At 47.5% G+C, this 19,255-nt stretch overlaps 4 protein-coding genes across 17 annotated transcripts in view; 1 reads left to right on the plus strand and 3 right to left on the minus strand.

Moving 5' to 3' along the window:
• LOC138637155 (regulating synaptic membrane exocytosis protein 2-like) overlaps positions 1-1,496 on the minus strand; it is a 26,716-nt gene extending 25,220 nt beyond the window's left edge. For 7 of the 14 annotated variants that reach the window (XM_069725644.1, XM_069725645.1, XM_069725649.1 and 4 more), the window contains exons 1-2: positions 1,291-1,493; positions 878-1,032 (exon numbers count right to left, since the gene is read on the minus strand). In XM_069725644.1, the coding sequence (XP_069581745.1) occupies positions 878-1,017 (140 nt within the window). In that variant the 5' untranslated portion in view covers positions 1,018-1,032; positions 1,291-1,493. Of the gene's footprint in view, positions 1-877; positions 1,033-1,290 lie in introns of all 14 variants that reach the window. The other 7 variants (XM_069725652.1, XM_069725656.1, XM_069725653.1 and 4 more) reach the window with 4 other exon arrangements.
• Positions 1,497-7,523: 6,027 nt separating this feature from the next.
• jtb (jumping translocation breakpoint) lies at positions 7,524-10,159 on the plus strand. The gene is made up of 6 exons (XM_069725672.1): positions 7,524-7,717; positions 8,063-8,312; positions 8,401-8,441; positions 9,183-9,271; positions 9,430-9,509; positions 9,673-10,159. The coding sequence occupies exons 2-6, from the start codon at positions 8,224-8,226 to the stop codon at positions 9,827-9,829; spliced, it is 456 nt and encodes a 151-aa protein (XP_069581773.1). The 5' UTR covers positions 7,524-7,717; positions 8,063-8,223; the 3' UTR covers positions 9,830-10,159.
• An 86-nt stretch (positions 10,160-10,245) lies between these two features.
• On the minus strand, positions 10,246-13,124 carry glmp (glycosylated lysosomal membrane protein). Its single transcript, XM_069725670.1, has 7 exons — positions 12,986-13,124; positions 12,139-12,306; positions 11,888-11,986; positions 11,644-11,808; positions 11,341-11,559; positions 10,994-11,256; positions 10,246-10,907 (listed from the first exon to the last, which is right to left on the minus strand). The coding sequence occupies exons 1-7, from the start codon at positions 13,091-13,093 to the stop codon at positions 10,733-10,735; spliced, it is 1,197 nt and encodes a 398-aa protein (XP_069581771.1). The 5' UTR covers positions 13,094-13,124; the 3' UTR covers positions 10,246-10,732.
• A 619-nt stretch (positions 13,125-13,743) lies between these two features.
• cct3 (chaperonin containing TCP1, subunit 3 (gamma)) lies at positions 13,744-18,822 on the minus strand. Its single transcript, XM_069725667.1, has 13 exons — positions 18,715-18,822; positions 17,958-18,019; positions 17,693-17,743; positions 17,508-17,570; positions 17,330-17,426; positions 17,121-17,238; positions 16,856-17,042; positions 16,410-16,559; positions 15,011-15,143; positions 14,668-14,930; positions 14,350-14,595; positions 14,061-14,192; positions 13,744-13,977 (listed from the first exon to the last, which is right to left on the minus strand). Exons 1-13 carry the CDS (start codon positions 18,809-18,811, stop codon positions 13,885-13,887), a joined length of 1,692 nt encoding a protein of 563 aa, XP_069581768.1. The 5' UTR covers positions 18,812-18,822; the 3' UTR covers positions 13,744-13,884.
• Between the last annotated feature and the right edge of the window lie 433 nt (positions 18,823-19,255).

Raw genomic sequence — 19,255 nt, forward strand, 5'->3', positions numbered from 1 at the left:
CTAGACATCAGTGAGGATGTTCTAGAGGTCAGTGAGGAGGTTCTACAGGTCAGTAAGGAGGTTCTAGAGGTCAGTGAGGAGGTTCTATACGTCAGTGAGGAGGTTCTACAGGTCAGTGAGGAGGTTCTATACGTCAGTGAGGAGGTTCTAGAGGTCAGTGAGGAGGTTCTATACGTCAGTGAGGAGGTTCTAGAGGTCAGTGAGGTTTGAGGACCAGATAAGAAAAAAATCAAATTAAAAGCACACACAAACCATCACGTGATCAGTCATGATGCGTGCCTGGCCACGCCTCCAGTCAGTGATGTCACAGCAGGTGATTTTGTTTAGGTGGACCTTTAACATCAGGAGCTTTTTGATCCAATCAGGCGGTGAAACTCGTTATTGATCAATGTTGTTGCTCAAACTGTCACAGCTGATTGATCAGCGGATCAGTAAAAATTGCTGGCTCTGCATCCAAATTCTTCTGGACTCATCCCCTCCGAACCTCATGCGGACCCAGATAGACCCAGATGGACCCGTCCCCTCCAGTACAGAGATGAACCCCACTCAGGTGCAGTCTCGTATTAACAAACAGAACCAGGTTCTTGAAATGAACCAGGTTCTTCTTCATCAGACGACCCTGCAGGTTGACTCTGTGAACTGTTGGAGGGCTCCGATTCGCAGGTTGAGAACCTCTGGACTGAACAAGAATCAGCTGCTGAGGTTGAAAGTCAGCTGATGATACTGAGACCTGCAGTCTGAAGGACTGACTGGAGGTCAGAAGTCACCTTCTGGTCACATGACATCACAAACTCACATGTATATATTTTATGCTTTTATTTTGTCAGCAGCTGATCATTAATGACCCCCTTTCCCCCTCCCCCCATTCCCCCATTACCTGAGCATGCTCTGCTCCTGCTCCTCCTCCTTCCTCTGGCGCTCCAGAACCGACAGGATGATGCTCCGTTCCTCCTCCGTCAGATGGCTCAGGTCCGGACTGGACCCGGCGGGCGGTGCCGGTCCGGCCGGCCCGGACATGCTGCCTGTGGGCCGCTGGAAGAGACGCACGCGCTCAGTCAGTGTGTCGAGAACAATCAGTGATGATGATGATGATGATGATGAAGGCTGTTCCTATTATTGTGACCAGCTCCGTGGCCGCGGTGAGAGGACACGGCAGCGGTCAGAGCCGGTGCTCTTCCTCCTGCACCCCATCCTCCTCCTGCACCTCCTCCTTCTGCACCCCATCCTCTTCCTCCTGCTGCATTCCATCCTCCTCATCCTGCACCTCCACCTGTCCATCACCCCTCTCACCAACAGCGCAGCGGCGTCCTCTCGCCTGTTTATTCCGCAGTCATGTCGCCTCCTCCGGGGTTTAGCGGTTCCTCCGGTCGGCTCTCCGTCCCAGCGGCTCTCATCCTCGTCTCGTCCCCGGCGGTCTGATCCTCCTGGGCGGCCTGCTGCGGTCGCGGGGTCCCGCTGCGGTTCCGTGATAATGGACGCAGGGGTGGCGGGGGAAAAAAAAAAAAAAAAAAAAAAAAAAATCCTCCATTTGAAGGGGGCGGGGCCACGGCGTGATGACGTTACGTACAAAGATGGTGTTTTGTGTGTGTGGGAAGGGGAGGGGGAGGGGGAGGGGGGGGCCTGGTACAGGAGCTAAACATAGACCTGCAGCTAAAGATACACAAATAATCAATAAATCAGCTGATAGAGGTATCAATAATTGATTGACTGATCAAGGATTAAAATGAATCAATAATAAATCAATAATAAATCAACAAGGAATCAATAAGTCAAAAAATAAAACTAATCGACTTGTTTTGGCTCTGCATGAATAAAACCTGTTACCATGGTGACCCGGCTCGCCCCCATTGCCATAGTGACGTTTTGGGGTTAAAGGTGAGTGGTCCAGCTAGCTGGTGATGTGCAGGTTCTGCTGGTTCAGACCGGGTCCAGCTGAAACACGTATTTATGTCCCGAACATTCTGAAGCATACTGAGCAGGACTAGGACCAGAACCAGGCCCAGGTATCGTTAGCTTAGCGCCAGCAGCTTCATGCCGGACTGACCGGTTCTCCCAGACTCCGGTCTGGCTACTAAATCCATTTCCTGCAGGTTCCGGTGCCGGTCCAGCTCACAGAACCGGACTGGGACGAGCTTGTTCTGTTATTTTTGATGTGCCTCCCGGTGTGTTGTCCTAACTGTGCTAACCATCCCCAGTATCACACCGGCCTCAACGTATGCTGCCGCTTCCGGGGTCCCCTTTCAAAATAAAATGCAGTTTCTCTGGCTCAGACTGTCCATCTCAGACACGTCATCAACACGTGACAGATTTGATAAATGATTGATGGGTGACTGAAGACAACAAGCTTTATTCAGTTTGTCATGTTTACATCAATAAACAACAAACAAACTATCAACAAACAATCAATAAGTGTGAATGTCAGAGTGGGTGTGTCCTATATAAATACTGAAGGCCTCCTGCTTCCTGATTGGACACTTCCATGGACACACCTCTTCATCACCTTCGTAACCTGGTAACAGCACACGTGATGATGTCATCACCTACCCTGTTAAAGTGCACGTGCAACGCCCCCGTTAACGTCGTCAGGACCCATCAGGATCCGGTTCAGAGCATCACAGCCGGAGCCACTGCGGTTCTGGTCCGGACCGGGCGGCCTGGTTCTGGATACACTTGTGGTATCGGACCTGCCCGGCTACAGGTGAAGGGTTTGTCCCCGCGGTGGGCCGACAGGTGCATCTTCAGCAGCAGGTGAGTGCTGAAGGCCCGGCAGCAGACGGAGCAGCGGTACGGTTTCTCTCCGCGGTGCGTCCTCAGGTGAACCTGCAGGTTTCCCCTCCGGCTGAACCGCCGCCCGCAGTCCGGACACACCTACGACCTTCAACCTCCGCCGCCCGGCGCCGTGATGACCGCAACGCCGGACCGAGCCGCACCGCCGTCCTCCCAGTCGCCATCGCTGACCTCCATCTCCGAGGACTCACCGGGACCTGGTTCTGGTTCTTTGTTGTCTTCAGTCCGGCTGTGATGAAGCTGTGAAGGTTTCTGCTCGTCTTCCTCACCTCTGAAGATCTGAGGCTCCTCTTTAACCTGGGAGTCCTGCTGGTCCAGGTCCAGGTCCAGGTCCCACTGTAGTTCGCCTGCAGGAAACAGAAACTTTGTTAAAGTCGTCGAACGATGAAAATCTGAGTTTGTTTGTTTGTTTGTTTGTTTTCTGCGGTGCTCGTGTGTTCAGGATGTCGGTTCTCCATCCTGACTAACGTCCAGGATCCAGGAACAGTTGGAGGTTGTTGAGTTGATGCACCAGTTTATGGGAGATTATGGTGTTGAAGGCGGAGCTGAAGTCAACGAAGAGCATCCTGACGTATGTGTCAGGTCCAGCTGCCTCGGTGATGTGGATCTTCCTCAGAGTGGCGCTCACCCGGTGGTGCTGGAGGAAGAGTGTCTGCTCCACCCGAGTCTTCTCAGCTGTTTCTCCACCGTGCTGCGTCAAAGCGGGCGAAGCAGCGGTTCAGGGTGAGGACAGCTGTCCTCCAGTGAGAGGTGGTCTGATGATCTGAGGTGTGGAGATGTTGGTGGACACCTGGTCCAGAGGATTCTTGTCTCTGGTCGGTTACATTTCTGTAGAACTTAGTTGTGCGGAGTTGAAGTCTCCCGCCACCATCACAGCTCCCTCTGCATGAGCGTTGAGCTGCTTGCTAATAGTGCTGCAGTTCCTCCAGAGTGCGTCAGCAGGTGCTGGGATGAGGATGGAAGGAAGTTCCCTCTGCAGACAGAACGGGTTTCACAGCCAGGTACTCTCAGGTACTCTCAGGTACTCTCAGGTACTCTCAGGTACTCTCAGGTACTCTCAGGTACTCTCAGAGTCAAATAAAAACCAACCTGCTGTCCGCAGCTCGTCGCGGTTTGAAAGCAGATCCACGAGTTTCCGTCTGCGATCGATCGCCTCTTCATATCCGGATATTGATCTCTCCACGTGTCCGATCAGATGCGCGCGAGCCGCCGTGATGAGCCTCCGTTTGAAGGAATCTTTGAGCTCCTGAAGTCTGGACATGTTCCACCGATCGGAGAGTCCCACTTCCGCTCATGTCCTGCTGCAGCTCCACATCCACACGAGCAAGCTGCGGACACGCACCCGGAACCGGAAACAGGCCGCCGGCCGCTGCAGGACTTCACAATAAAATACTTTGTGACAGCAAGAGGAAGTTGGAATTAGAAAATATAAAGATAAAAGATCAAATCTAAATAAACGGTGACTTCTGATCAATTAATATGAGCTTCAGTTTCTATACGGCTCAGGAGAAGGACTCATTGATAAAGTTATTGATCTGTTATTAGATATTGATCTTTTATTAGTTATTGATCTGTTGTTAGTTATTGATCTGTTATTAGATATTGATCTGTTATCAGTTATTGATCTATTATTAGTTATTGATCTGTTGTTAGTTATTGATCTGTCATTAGATATTGATCTGTTATTTGTTATTGATCTGTTATCAGTTATTGATATTTTATTAGTTATTGATCTGTTATTAGTTATTGATCTGTTATTAGTTATTGATCTGTTATTAGATATTGATCTGTTGTTAGTTATTGATCTGTTATTAGATATTGATCTGTTATTAGATATTAATCTGTTATTAGTTATTGATCTGTTATTAGATATTGATCTGTTGTTAGTTATTGATCTGTTATTAGATATTAATCTGTTATTAGTTATTGATCTGTTATTAGATATTGGTCTGTTATCAGTTATTGATCTGTTATTAGTTATTAATTTGTTGTTATTAGATATTGATCTGTTATCAGTTATTGATCTGTTATTAGATATTAATCTGTTGTTAGTTATTGATCTGTTATTAGATATTGATCTGTTATTAGATATTAATCTGTTATTAGTTATTGATCTGTTATTAGATATTGATCTGTTGTTAGTTATTGATCTGTTATTAGATATTGATCTGTTATTAGATATTGATCTGTTGTTAGTTATTGATCTGTTATTAGATATTGATCTGTTATTAGATATTGATCTGTTGTTAGTTATTGATCTGTTGTTAGTTATTGATCTGTTATTAGATATTGATCTGTTATTAGATATTGATCTGTTGTTAGTTATTGATCTGTTGTTAGTTATTGATCTATGATGCAGTCTGACACTCATCACTCGTGTTGTGATGGTGCAACTGTGACGTGTCACTAATTCTGTGAAGGAGTCCGTGTGATGACATCGTCTGGTCACATGACTCCTAATCCTGACTAAGAGGATCATCGTTTCCTGTTCAGTTGTTGGTTGAAGAACCCGGAGGAGAGAGACAGCTGATCGACAGCTGATCGGCAGATGATTTACAGATGAAGGTGGCTGTGTGTGTGGTGTTTCTGGTGCTGCTCTCTCTGTGGAACGTCGACTCCAGGCTGCCTGACGTGACTCCTGCAACACCTGTGCTGCAGGTAGGACAGGTGCATGCTGGGACTAAAACCAAACCAGAACCTGAAGCTGATCAGGAATAATTTGATAATTCAATGTTCATGCTGTCGGCTGGAACGTTCCTAAAACAGCTGTTGAAAATGTAAATCACAACAGAATGTGATGATTATAAATCATGTAAACTTTAATATTTAATTATAAACAGACCAAAGACAACAAATCAAACGTTGAATCTGAGACATTTTATTGTTTTATAAAATATATTTTCTCATTGTGAACGTGATGTCAGCAACACGTCTCTATAAAGTTGTTCCAGGATCATGTTCACTGAGCTGCATCAACTCTTCTTTTAACAACACCCTGGAAACCTTTGGGAACTGAGGAGACCAGTTTCTGGAGTTTTGAAAGTGAAATGTGGTCCCATTCTTGCCTGATAGAGGATTCCAGCTGCTCAACAGTTCAGGGTCTCCTTTGTTGTATTGTTCATGTCCTGATGCTCCAGATGTTTTCAATGATTGACAGGTCTGGACTGCAGGAGGCCAGTTTATCAGCGGACTCTTCTACTAGAGAACCATGCTGTTGGAATACGTGCAGAATGTGGTTGGACGTTGTTCTGCTGAAATAAACAAGACCTTCCCTGAAAGAGATGTTGTCTGGATGGCAGCACATGTTGCTCCAAAACCTGAATATATCATTCAGCATTAATGCTTCCTTCCAGATGTTCAAGCTACCCATGCCATGTGCACTAATGCATCCCTGTACCATCACAGATGCTGGCTTTAGAACTGAGCGCTGATACAGACGAACATGTTGTTAACATTGTCCTGGCTCCTCCTTCCTGATGATGTCACACAGCTCTATGATCAGCTGATCAAACATTGCTTTCTGAAGCTCATTAATTTTTTTGTTCTCAGCTCCAAGTTCCTGAAAACTCAGAGGTCAGCACACACGACCTCAGGCAACTTCCTGGACGACTTCCTGGACTGTGTGGACGCCTGAGAAGACGGAGAGTCACCGTCCTGGTAAAACCTCCATTGCTCTCTGATCATTCTGATTGATTAATGACTGCTCAAACACTGTGCAGTTCAATATCCACGGCAACCAGAATAAATAGGAAGCAGCTTTAGTCCTTTCAAATTAAATTACTGTCGTTTGATAAAAAAAATTAAAAAAAAGTATCCTTGAGTGAAAACCAACAGTGTGATGTCATCCTTTGTTTGCCCCTCCCCTTTCAGTGTAATTTGGACAAGTATTGCTGGGGGCGGAGTCAGGGGCAGGGCCAGAGGACTGGGTCCGGTCAGGTGTGTCGGTGCCCGCGGAGGTCCAGGTGTTCCCAGGTGTTCATCCACAGCCTGCGATGACGAAGAACCTCCGACCTAACGACCGATTATTGAAGATCGATAATTGATGGCTGAAAACTGTTTTTAATAAAGAGTTTAAACTCATCAATCTGTCGTCAATGTTATTGATCAGCAGAGGATTCTGTTCGGACCACTCAGCTGCGGTGAAGATGATGAAGACTTCTTATGATGAAGATGATGAAGACTTATTATGATGAAGATGAAGAAGACTTATTATGATGAAAATGAAGTTGAAGTAAAACTGCCCTCCAGAATTCTGATGACGTCTTTTCTCACGTCAGGCTACGTTGACGTTTCCAACACATCAGGAGGAAGCTGCGCCTGCGTTAAACTGAGGCAAGGAAAGGAAGTGACACTCTTAGGCCTTCAAAATAAAGGTTAAAATTTTACATTTCATAATAGCAGCTCCTAAACATTTTAAATAACCACATGTATATATACGTAATTTACACACACACACATATATATATATATATATATATATATATATATATAGAGAGAGAGAGAGAGAGAGAGAGAGAGAGAGGAGTGCTTCAAGTCTTTGGTTGTGTTCACTCACACTGATCTCGTTTTGTTCCTGTTTGTCACTGATTTTCTTTCGTTTTGTGTCTCATCCTGTTTTGACACTAAAACGTTAAAGAACAGAACCAGTGAATTATCTGAAGTATTTTTTTCTTTTGGTCGCAGAACTCGTAGATAGTATGCTTTTATTGTGAAGGCACCGTACCGGAAGAGTCCTCTTCCTCAACGGTGGGATGTCGGTCTGAAGCTGCGGACGGATCCGCTAACTGTCCGGTAACAGTCGGTGTTCCTGAGCAGATCTCTGTTCTCCGGTAGACCTAACGGACACGTTGCACCTCCGCCGGTTTCAACCGGTTTCTTCTCCTCTCAGTTCCCGCGCTGAGTCCAAGATGGCGGCTGTTTCAGGATGACGGTGAGTGTTCGGACCGAAGCTAAACGAAGCTAAAGCTAGCACGTCTGTGGGTAAACACGGGGCTAGCAGGCTGTTAGCATTAGCAGCTAGCTAACATCTTATTGTTTATTGATCAGTTTACACTTTTAATGTCACGATCAACCAAACAAGATGAAACCTGTTAATGACCAGCAGAACCGTTGATCGATTATCAATACTCGTGATCAATATCATGTCAGCTGATCCTCAGAACCAACAGTTCAACATGAACAGGAAGGAACCTCCAACAGAACCAGAACCAGAACCAGAGGTGGAGAACACGTGTTACCAGAATTGATTGATGTATTGATCTTTTCTATTTTTCAGGTTTCAACTTGGAGTCGTAAAACCTTTGATTCAGTCTGAACACCATGTAAACAGAACCAGACCCAGAACCCACAACACAGACTCAGAACCAGACCGAGAACCAGAACCCGGACCCGGTCGGTACCAGGGTGGCTGTGGTGTCCTGTTGGAGGATCAGACTGATGGAGAGCGACTGTCGGATCCCCATCGCCTGCTGTCGGCCTCGAGTTCTGGTCCTCCACGCTCTGTTCTGGGGCCTCGTCTCCCTCAGGTCAGTCACAGGTCAGAGGTCACAGGTCGGACCCTGTGTTACCATGGTAACCTGACAGCAGTGATGATGTCATGCGTTTGTGTTGCAGAGTGTTCGGAGCGGTGCTGCTAAGTGAAGAGAAGAGTTCAGGTACCAACAGAGCCACTTGTTGTTGTTCAGAACCCTGACGAACCTGTTGTTGGTGTTGTTGTTCAGAACCCTGACGGACCTGTTGTTGGTGTTGTTGTTGTTCAGAACCCTGACGAACCTGTTGTTGGTGTTGTTCAGAACCCTAACGAACCTGTTGTTGTTGTTGTAGTTCAGAACCCTGACGGACCTGTTATTGTTGTTGTAGTTCAGAACCCTGACGGACCTGTTGTTGTTGTTGTAGTTCAGAACCCTGACGGACCCGTTGTTGTTGTTGTTCAGAACCCTGACGGACCCGTTGTTGTTGTTGTAGTTCAGAACCCTGACGGACCTGTTGTTGTTGTTGTTCAGAACCCTGACGGACCTGTTGTTGTTTTTCAGAACCCTGACGAACCTGTTGTTGTTGTTGTAGTTCAGAACCCTGACGGACCTGTTGTTGTTGTTGTTGTTGTTGTTCAGAACCCTGACGGACCTGTTATTGTTGTTGTTCAGAACCCTGACGGACCTGTTGTTGTTGTTGTAGTTCAGAACCCTGACGGACCTGTTATTGTTGTTGTTCAGAACCCTGACGGACCTGTTGTTGTTGTTGTTGTTGTTCAGAACCCTGACGGACCTGTTGTTGGTGTTGTTGTTGTTCAGAACCCTGACGGACCTGTTGTTGTTGTTCAGAACCCTGACGGACCGTTGTTGTTGTTCAGAACCCTGACGACCTGTTGTTGTTGTTGTCATCATTGTCCTCTACAGCTGCTGTGAAGCCTCCTGTCGCCCCCTGCTGGCTGCTGGAGGAGTTCATCGTGACCGAGGAGTGTGTTCACTGCAGCGACTTCAACTCTGTCAGTAAACACATCACTTCCTGTTTAAGAGATAGGAAGGCATGCTGGGAAATGAACAGAGAGGACCTCAGGGTGGAGTCTCGGATTTCCCAGCTTACCTTCTTACTTCTTGAGCGTTCAGAATAAAAGCATGAGTGTTTCTGTGTCGTTTGTTCCAGAAATCTCAGTTGGCTTGCAGGCAGACGGGATACGTGGAGAGAGTGAACTGTACCAGGAGCAGCAAGGAGGAGTACAAGAGGTCAGAGGTCACCTCAGCAGCAAGTGATGTCACTGCGACAGGAAGTGACATCACTTCAAGTCATTTAAAAAGCTCAGAGATCAGAGGACATGACTTCAATCTGAGTTTGGATAAAGATACTAACCTCCTCTTCCTATTCCTCCTCTTCTCCTTCCTCCTTCAGCTGTCGCTCCTCCCTGATGGAGGAACATCTCTTCTGGAAGTTTGAGGCGTCCATGTTGTCTCTGACGGTTTTGTTTTCCATCCTCGTGGTCCTCCGTCAGCGATGGCTCGACCGCCTCGCCTCCGAAAAGGTCCGCCGCCAGATCGAGTCCATCTAGGAGACCTGGACCTGGACCTGGACCAGGACCTGGACCAGGACCAGGACCTGGAGAAGAACCTGGAGAAACTGTTTGTAGTTTCTACCCTGAACTTTATTTAAAAGGAGGCGGAGCCACGAGGGCTCGTGTTTCATCTTTAACAGTCTTTTTATTCCCTGTTAAACGAGACCTTCGTGGCTGAAGAGGACCAGAACCCTGATCTAGACTGGGGTGGGGGTGGGGGGTGGGGTGTTAATAAAGTTAAATTCAAATACGTTTAAATCTGGAGTTTTGATCGGTTGCTCTGTAACCAACTGATCTTTTCAAAATAAATACAAAATAATACTTATAATAATAGTAAAAATATCTATAATAATAGTAATAATAAACGTAATAATACTTTAATACTAACAATAATAGTACTACTTATAATAATACTTTGTGTACAAACACGTTTTATTAAAATCGAACTTTTGTCCAAATCAGTAGTCGAAGAGAATAAAAACAAACAGTTGATAAAAAAACATTCAAACCAGCTTTGGTCCGTTTTAGAACCAGAACCAGGTCCGTGTCCAACCTCATCCCTGATTGGTCGACAGGTCACGTGATGTTACATCTATCAATATATTCAACGCTGTGAATGTTCTCTGACGGGTTAGATTTACCTTTCACAGTTTTACCTAACAGGATAAGCCCCGCCCCCACACGGTCAACGGTCGGTTTGAGTCCAAACTTAAATAAAAACAACAGATTTAAAATATTTAAAACTTCTTTTAAAGCATCAGAATCTAAATGGAGTTCTGAACTGCATCATTTAAAAAGTGTCTGGGGGAAAAAACTGCTGCGTCCTGATTGGTTGGATGTCACAGTGATGTCACCTGTCCATCGGGTTTCTCTGCCCTCTCATTGGCTGGAGCTCAGCTGTCAGTTGATTGGCTCGTAGGTGGTCCTCGCCGCCTCCCTCCCCTTATGGAGGCAGACGCAGACTCCGCCCAGCAGCAGGAGGATCATGGGAGTTCCCAGTCCGACCGCCATGATGGTGAGAACGAGCGGAGAGAATGAGTCGACGGGCGGAGAGCCGACGCCCACCAGCAGCGTCCTGCAGAGACGGGAAGTAAACACAGTCAGGGTCGATCGATCGGTTCTGATGGGTTCTGATCAGTCAGCAGAAGGAGGGGAACCGACCAGCTGAGGAACCCGGTGCTGTTGTAGAACGGTTCTCCTGCCAGGCCGAAGCTCACGTTCAATCCCACCGACTGCGGTTCTGAGAAGAACGCTCGGACCAGACCGGACGCCGCCGCGACGCCGCTCTGAGGCCGCGGCGGCGAGTGGCGGCACGGCGTGGCGTCCTCGAGCGCCGGGCGGCGCCGTCGGTACGCTACTGGCTTCCACTGAGCGAAGCCCAGAACGTCTGCGCTGCCGTTCTCTGACCACACCCACTGAGACACCTGGGGTCAGAGGTCAGAGGGACACCAACAGGTCAGATGGATGCGGCATTCGCTGCGACTGGTTAATAAAGTTTTATCGATCACCTTGAATATTGACGGCGTGAACTCGTCGTCGATCGACTGACGGACGTCCACGCTGCTCACAGGAGAAGCTCCGCCCACCACCTGCAGCTCCAATAGGAACCTGGAGTGAGAGGCCCGTGGCGGTATGCCATCGAGCCACACCCCCAACTGGGAGGAGTTGGCAGAGTGAAGGAGGCGGGGCCACGACTGATCCCGCCCCTCTAAGTCGAAGACAGACAGCTGAAAGGAAGTTATGAATGTTATAGAAAGTATTGATTGAAGTCTGTTTAATAAAATGTGACCCTCGTTGTCACGGCGACAGACCTGCAGGCAGAGCGACCCGTTGCCGAAGGTGGGCGTGGTGCCGCAGAGCAGGGCGGCGGGGCTTGACAGCTGGAGGCGGGACCAGATGAAGTCCCGAAGCTCGTACGGAGGGAAAAGGTCAGAGGTCGGATCAGCCGTGTTGTTGACGTCATCGTACTCCAACAGCTGAGACCAAGAACAAAGGTTTGAGGGACGGTAACCCCCGGCAACCACACAAAACATTTGACCGACGGGCGGTTCTGACCCGGCTGAAGACGACGGCGGCGCTGGACAGCACGCTGCTCTCCGGCTCCACCTGCAGGCCGCCACTGGTGTTACGAGACAAGAACTGAGTCCAGTTCACCTGAATATCAGGAACAGAGGATCAATACTAGATGGTGATGTCATCAATCAATAACCCATCAATATTAGTCAATACGTATCATTTGTAACAGGAAAGTCTTTTAAAAAGTCCGATCAATAACCAGCTGATCAATAATTGATGAACCCACCCACCTGGACAGAGGAGGAGGCGGAGTCTGTGTGGACGAGCAGCAGCGTCGGCGCCCCCTGGCTGCAGAACAGGAAGTGCAGTGTGTCGTTGTTTCCCACGGCTCTCACGTGCAGCAGGTCGCCAGCAGGAGGCGACGAGGAGTTCCAGCCGGGATTCAACTGGACGGAGAGCTGAGGGAGGTATTGATCCGAGGACACGTCAGTATTATATTTGATTGATCACAGATCAATAACGCCAAAGAAACCTGAATTATTGACGTATTATTTATTTGTTTGATTCATGAAAAAACAAAAACGTTTTCTTTGATAATTCAGAAGAAATAATCATCTGAAATAATCTATATCAATCAATAATCGGATGTATTTGATGAAAATCAGTCATGTGTCAAAAAATAACTGAAATGATTTGTGATGTGTTGACAAACACCGGAACAACGATGATGATAATGATAATAATGGTAATAATGATCATAATAATAACAATAATGATAATAATAATGATAATGATCATAATAATAATGATGATAACAATAATAATGATAACAATGAAATAATAATATTAAGGATGTAACATGTACAGCAGCTTGACTGACTGACTAAAACGGTTTGTTCCTGTTTGTTTCACATCTGTTATAAATAAAGATTTGAATGTTTAAAATAAACAAAGACATAAAACGTGAGCACGTGATCTCCTAGATTCAATCGTGAAAACATTTCAGCAATTTCGATTCGGATTAAATGTGTTTTGAATTTACGTCTTCAACACTTTCACTTCCGGCTCAGCTCCGCGGACGTTTTGCTCTTTCAGGGCCTAATTTAAGACACTTCCGGGTTCACCTGGCTCGCTCACCTGTCTCGTGAAGGTTCCCGCCGCGCTGACCGAAATGTGGCACGAGGAGAACCAACAGAGGAGAAGAACTGCACGAGCTCCGCCGCTGAGCGTCCACACCGCCGCCATGTCTGTTGTGACGGAGAGCCGCTGCTGTCACATGACCTGCTGCAAGTCAGCTGACTAAGGGAGGCCCCGCCCACAGGCGGCGCTTCTCTGTGATTTAATCAGTGAACAAAACGAATAAAATCTTTTCACAGCCGTTAAAAAGATCAATAAATGATTCAATCAGGAGCTAAGGTCATCAATAAATGGAACTCGATCAATAAGTGTCAGATTAGATCAGCAAGAGAGACACTTTGTGATTGGTTGTTCAGGTTCTGAGGCCTGACGTCACCTGACCTGACCTCTGAAGTGACTTCCGGTCAAAGTTTAACCTGATCAGAGTTGTATTTCTACTGTGTTTACATTATTAAAGTACTCAAGTACTACAGCACTCTGGTGTTAAAGAACAAAAAACTAGACCAGGACCAGAACCAGAACCAGGACCAGTTGCATTGGAGCCGGAGACACCAACATCATTCCAGATACAGGAGATGGTTCCAGATACAGGAGATGGTTCCAGATACAGGAGATGGTTCCAGATACAGGAGATCATTCCCTTTGAGGGATTAATAAAGTATCTATCTACCCATTTGTTGACTGTCATCAATAAGATAATCAATAATTGTGACTGACAGCTGAGTGTCTGATTAATGTGATCAATAAGAGAAAAGGGAAACATTTCAGTGTGTTTAATTAAATCAGAAGGTCACATGACATCATGGAAACTGGTTTACCATATAAGGACATGAGGAACATCAGGAGCAGGTTACTGACACAGACACACACAGACTGATGTTGATCCGGGTCGATGCGGGTCACTCGGCTCCTGGTCCTCCCATCTGATCCTCCTTGTCCTTCTTCTTGTGACCAGAGACGATGTCGTCAATACGCAGCAACAAGATGGCCGTCTGCAACAGAGGAGAGTCAGTACCAGTATTGATCAATAATGGTACGTTACTGATCAGTAATGATGAGTATTGATCGGCCTCACCTCCACAGCGGTCTTGTAGGTCTGAGCTTTAACAGCCAGCGGCTCCCAGATCCCGAGCTCCGACATGTCGGACAGACAGCCGGTCTCTCCATCAACACCCCAAGACACACTGTCGTCCTGAGTGTGTTTGGCCTGAACACACACACACACACACACACACACACACACACACACACACACACACACACACAGGGAGGACAGATGGTGATTTCAGCGTCCTGCAGCGACATTCAGTGCTTTATTTATGAATTTATGTTAATAAAGTCCCGTTGTTAATAAAGTTTGGTACCCTGAGGGAGGTGAGGACCCGGATGGTGGAGGCACCACAGTTCTGGATGAGTGTTCTGGGGATGACCTCCAGGCTCTGGGCCAGGGCCCGGTAGGGCCACTGCTCCACGCCGGTCAGAGCGCGAGACCGCTCGGTCAGACGCTTCGACACCGTCATCTCCACGGCGCCGCCGCCCGGCAGCAGGAACGGGTCCAGCAGCACGTTGCGGCACACCTGCATGGCGTCCTGCAGGTTCCGCTCCACTTCCTGTGGACCGGAGAGCGTTATTACGGATTACAGCCCCGGTACCAGAACAGGAGGCCCGGTACTGGTACTCACCGCCAGGATCTCCTTGCTGGCTCCTCTCAGCAGGATGCTGCAGGCTTTGGGATCTTTGCACTCGGTGATGAAAGTGAAGTACTCGTCTCCGATCTTCTTCACCTCGAAGAGCCCTGCCCCCAAACCCACGTCCTCCTCACGTAGCTCGTCGGTCCGGCTCACGATCCGTGCGCCGCACGCACGAGCGATCCGGTTGTTGTCGGTCTTCCTGACCCGGCGGATCGCCGTGATGTTCGCCTTCATCAGGTAGTGCTGAGCCAGATCTGGAACAGAACCAGAACCAGTTGAACAGAACCAGAACCAGTTGAACAGAACCAGAACCAGTTGAACAGAACCAGTGTACCTGAGATGCCCTTCTCGGTGAACAGCAGGTCCGGTTTCAGGTTGATGATGTCATCACAGATCTGCTGGATGTATTCTTCCTCCATCTGGAGGATCCTGGAGAAGTCTTCTTCCTTACTGATCTCTATATCAGTCTACACACACACAGTACACAATAGTTTGTATAGTGTGTAGTATAGTGTGTATAGTGTTTAGTATAGTGTGTAGTGTGGTGTGTAGTATAGTGTGGTGTATAGTGTGGTGTATAGTGTGTAGTATAGTGTGTATAGTGTGGTGTATAGTGTGTAGTATAGTGTGGTGTATAGAGTGTATAGTGTGGTGTATAGTGTGGTGTATAGTGTGGTGTATAGTGTTTAGTATAGTGTGTATAGTGTGGTGTACCGTGTTTAGTATAGTGTGGTGTATAGTGTGTAGTATAGTGTGGTGTATAGTGTGTAGTATAGTGTGGTGTATAGTGTGTGTATAGTGTGGTGTATAGTGTGTAGTATAGTGTGTAGTATAGTGTGGTGTGTAGTGTGTAGTATAGTGTGGTGTGTAGTGTGTAGTATAGTGTGGTGTGTGTGTGTGTGTGTGTAGTGTGTGTGTGTGTGTGTGTGTGTAGTATAGTGTGGTGTATAGTGTGTAGTGTATGTGTGTGTGTGTATGTGTGTGTGTGTGTATAGTGTGTGTAGTGTGTGTGTGTGTGTGGTGTATAGTGTGGTGTATAGTGTGTGTATAGTGTGTGTATAGTGTGGTGTAGTGTGGTGTGTGTGTATAGTGTGTAGTGTGTGTAGTGTGGTGTATAGTGTGTAGTGTATAGTGTGTAGTATAGTGTGTGTGTGTAGTATAGTGTGGTGTGTAGTGTGTAGTGTGTAGTGTGTAGTATAGTGTGTGTATAGTGTGTAGTATAGTGTGGTGTATAGTGTGTGTATAGTGTGTGTATAGTGTGTAGTAGTGTGGTGTATAGTGTGTAGTATAGTGTGGTGTATAGTGTGTAGTGTGGTGTGTGTGTGTGTGTGTGTGTGTGTGTGTGTGTATAGTGTGGTGTATAGTGTGTAGTAGTGTGTGTGTGTGTGTGTATGTGTGGTGTGTGTGTGTATGTGTGTGTGTAGTATAGTGTGGTGTAGTGTGGTGTATAGTGTGTAGTATAGTGTGGTGTATAGTGTGGTGTAGTGTGTGTGTGTGTGTATAGTGTGGTGTATAGTGTGTGTAGTGTGGTGTAGTGTGGTGTAGTGTGTAGTATAGTGTGGTGTATAGTGTGGTGTATAGTGTGGTGTATAGTGTGTAGTATAGTGTGGTGTATAGTGTGGTGTATAGTGTGGTGTATAGTGTGGTGTATAGTGTGGTGTATAGTGTGGTGTATAGTGTGGTGTATAGTGTGGTGTATAGTGTGGTGTATAGTGTGGTGTATAGTGTGTTACCTGACTCTCCCCCTTCTTGTACTCCAGTGAACAGTCCAACAGGACGATTCGAGGATCTTTGATGTTGCGTCTCATTCTGGGATGAGTCACGTCTTTGTTCACCATCACTCCTCTGAGGACACACGAGTCCTCTATGAACCCCCCGGGAACCTACACACACACACACACACACACACACAGACACACACACAGAGAGACACACACACACACACACACACACACACACACACACACACACACACACACACACAGAGACACACACACACACACACACACACACACACACACACACACACACACACACACACACACACACACACACACACACACAGAGAAAGAGAGAGAGAGGGTACTGAACAGAGGTCTGGTCTGTGGTTGTGGACATAGACAGAGCTTTGCTGGTCCAGGACGGAGGTCCGGTGTGCGGTTCCGGCCCGGTTCTGTACCTTCTCTACTTTGGCGTACTTCTTGATGTCGATCTCCTTGCGGCCGTTCTCCTCCAGCTCCACAGTCCGGACCGCGTCCAGCGCGATGCTGCAGGCCAGAACCGACCAGCGGCTGAGAGCCTTGGTGTTGATAGCCGAGTGGACGATCTTCAGCATCATGGAGCGGTCTGACGTGTCCACGGGGGAACTGGGGGAGGGGGTGTCAACTCATCATCAGCACCAACAGACTGGACACAGAACCAGAGGACAGAGACAGGCTCAGTACCTGATGTCCTTCAGAGTGTCCAACATGTCCTCCAAAGCCTGGCGGTACGCGCTGATGATCACCGTGGGATGCATCTGCTGCTCCAGGAACTGCTCCGCTACAGACAGCATCTCTCCAGCTGGGGGGGGACAGACAGACGGACAGTGAGACAGACAGAAACATGAGGTCATGTGATGCGTCTCCTCTTAAAGGGCCGGTGCGTGTCTCACCCAGGATGATGACTGACGTGGTCCCGTCTCCCACCTCTTCGTCCTGCGTACGGCTGATCTCGATCATGGACTTGGCTGCAGGATGCTGCACCTGAATCTGTTGTCATGGAAACACAGGAGGTTAGTAAACACACACAGACACACCTGTACTGATATTGATGTTAGAGGTGTGTGTGACCTCTCTGAGGATGGCGTTTCCATCATTGGTCATCACGATTCCTCCGGTGGGGTCCAGCAACATCTGCGCACGCACACACACACACACACACACACACACACACACACACACACACACACAGGTCAGTGTCCTCCGCGTTGCGTGTCACGTGATACATGTGACTGAGCGTGTTCAGGTGGTCTGACCTTCATCATGGCCCGTGGGCCGAGGCAGGTCCGGATCACATCTGCAATGGTCTGAAGCAAACAGAGACAGCTAGAGTCAGGTCACCATGGTAACCAGCTGATGACCAGAGTGAGGTCACCATGGTAACCAGCTAATGACCAGAGTCAGGTCACCGTGGTAACTGTAACTTGTTACTGATCATTGTATTCATGGTCTTACTGATCGTGTTATTGATCTAGTGCTGCTAATCAGCTGATCAATCACTGACCTGATGATGACACTCACCTTCGCTGCATTGATGTTTCCTGTCTGGACTTTACGTCCGGACTCTCTCTTCATGTTCTGGTCTACACACACACACACACACACACACACACGAAGTTAAATGAGCACACACCCAACGCAGGACGCTTTTATTTTGAAAAGCTGATACTGATCGATCAGTCTAATGTCACAGTGACATCACATCAACATTCAGACGATTCATTATAAATATTGATCATCTGGACTGATCGGTTATCAGACCTTACCGTCCACCTTTAATTAATCTGATCAACAGCTATTTACAGACAGAAATCAATTATGAATTTCTACACTCTGACGTCACTAAAAATAACTTGATGATCGATAACTCATAAATGACTCCCCTGCAGGTTCAGGAGTCTGTAAGCTAACGTTAGCAGCTAACACCACCGTGACACCAAAAGCATTCAAATAAACTGCTAGCCGTCTGCCCATGCTGAGGAACTGGGCGGAATTAGCTTATCTTAGGTTAGCCTAGCATCACAGCACGCTGCCGGCTGCTTATGAGCACAAAAGCTAAAGATGCTAACGTCGGGTTTAGCCGTTAGCAGACGATGCTAACAGTTAGCCTGGTTAGCACAGGCTCCGCCGCTGCTCAGAAACCGCTCCCCGCTTTGTGTCGCAGCCGGGCCGCTCTGACAGTAAACAGCGACCGGACGGACGGAGCCCCGGTCCCGGACGGGTTCCTGCTTAAAGTTAAACGTGTGAAGCTTTGTTTTAAATAAATTGCGGTACTCACTGAGCACTAAAACCTGCTGGCCGATCATTTTGACAGCTCGACCCGAAAACAGCAGCCTGGAAGGTTCTGAGACGCACGAGGAGAAGGAGCCGTACATGAAGGGGCGGGGAAACCAGCTCAGGACGGACCAATCAGCTGAGAGTGTGAATATGACAGACAGGCGTTTCCGCCAATAGATTGTGGGAGGATGGAGCTTCACGCGATCAGCCTTTTAAGGAGAAAACCAGCCAGACTCCATTTAGATTTTTCATGATTTTATGTGGATTAAAAACGGTTTGTTCTCGCCAGTAAACATAAAGTTCCTCCAGTGAAGACGAGCAGGACATGTGAGCTTGTTAAAGTATCACTGCAGTTACATTTGTGTAAAGCAACAATTAACGACAGAATCAGCCATTTATCTTTGAATACGAGTCACTGATGAAACCCTTCAAACCAATCTGTGTTCCTGAGAGCTCCTCCGGTTCAGTAACATTTATCACATAGCAGAGCTCCACCCAAACAGCTGAATCAGCTTCTTTTGTCAACAATAACAAGCTGATAC

This window comes from Brachyistius frenatus, unplaced genomic scaffold (genome assembly GCF_029030835.1).
Source record: "Brachyistius frenatus isolate BFR_SWC_R1_liver_20210118 unplaced genomic scaffold, ASM2903083v1 Contig_436, whole genome shotgun sequence".
Lineage (NCBI taxonomy): Eukaryota > Metazoa > Chordata > Actinopteri > Embiotocidae > Brachyistius > Brachyistius frenatus.

Bases quoted from the DNA above. Each gene is read 5' to 3' on its own strand.
- glmp (XM_069725670.1), bottom strand. From the start codon at position 13,093: ATGGCGGCGGTGTGGACGCTCAGCGGCGGAGCTCGTGCAGTTCTTCTC. The intron at 11,987-12,138 runs GTGGGTGGGTTC...CCTGATATTCAG, and splicing joins CCGCCTCCTCCTCTGTCCAG to GTGAACTGGACTCAGTTCTT. The intron at 10,908-10,993 runs GTCGGTTCCCCT...CCGTCTCTGCAG, and splicing joins AGCACCGGGTTCCTCAGCTG to GACGCTGCTGGTGGGCGTCG.
- cct3 (XM_069725667.1), bottom strand. From the start codon at position 18,811: ATGTACGGCTCCTTCTCCTCGTGCGTCTCAGAACCTTCCAGGCTGCTG. The intron at 16,560-16,855 runs GTACAGAACCGG...GTGTGTGTGTAG, and splicing joins AGTACGCCAAAGTAGAGAAG to GTTCCCGGGGGGTTCATAGA. The intron at 14,931-15,010 runs GTACACTGGTTC...GTTCTGTTCCAG, and splicing joins CACCGAGAAGGGCATCTCAG to ATCTGGCTCAGCACTACCTG.
- jtb (XM_069725672.1), top strand. From the start codon at position 8,224: ATGGAGAGCGACTGTCGGATCCCCATCGCCTGCTGTCGGCCTCGAGTT. The intron at 8,313-8,400 runs GTCAGTCACAGG...TTTGTGTTGCAG, and splicing joins TGGGGCCTCGTCTCCCTCAG to AGTGTTCGGAGCGGTGCTGC. The intron at 9,510-9,672 runs GTCAGAGGTCAC...TTCCTCCTTCAG, and splicing joins AGCAAGGAGGAGTACAAGAG to CTGTCGCTCCTCCCTGATGG.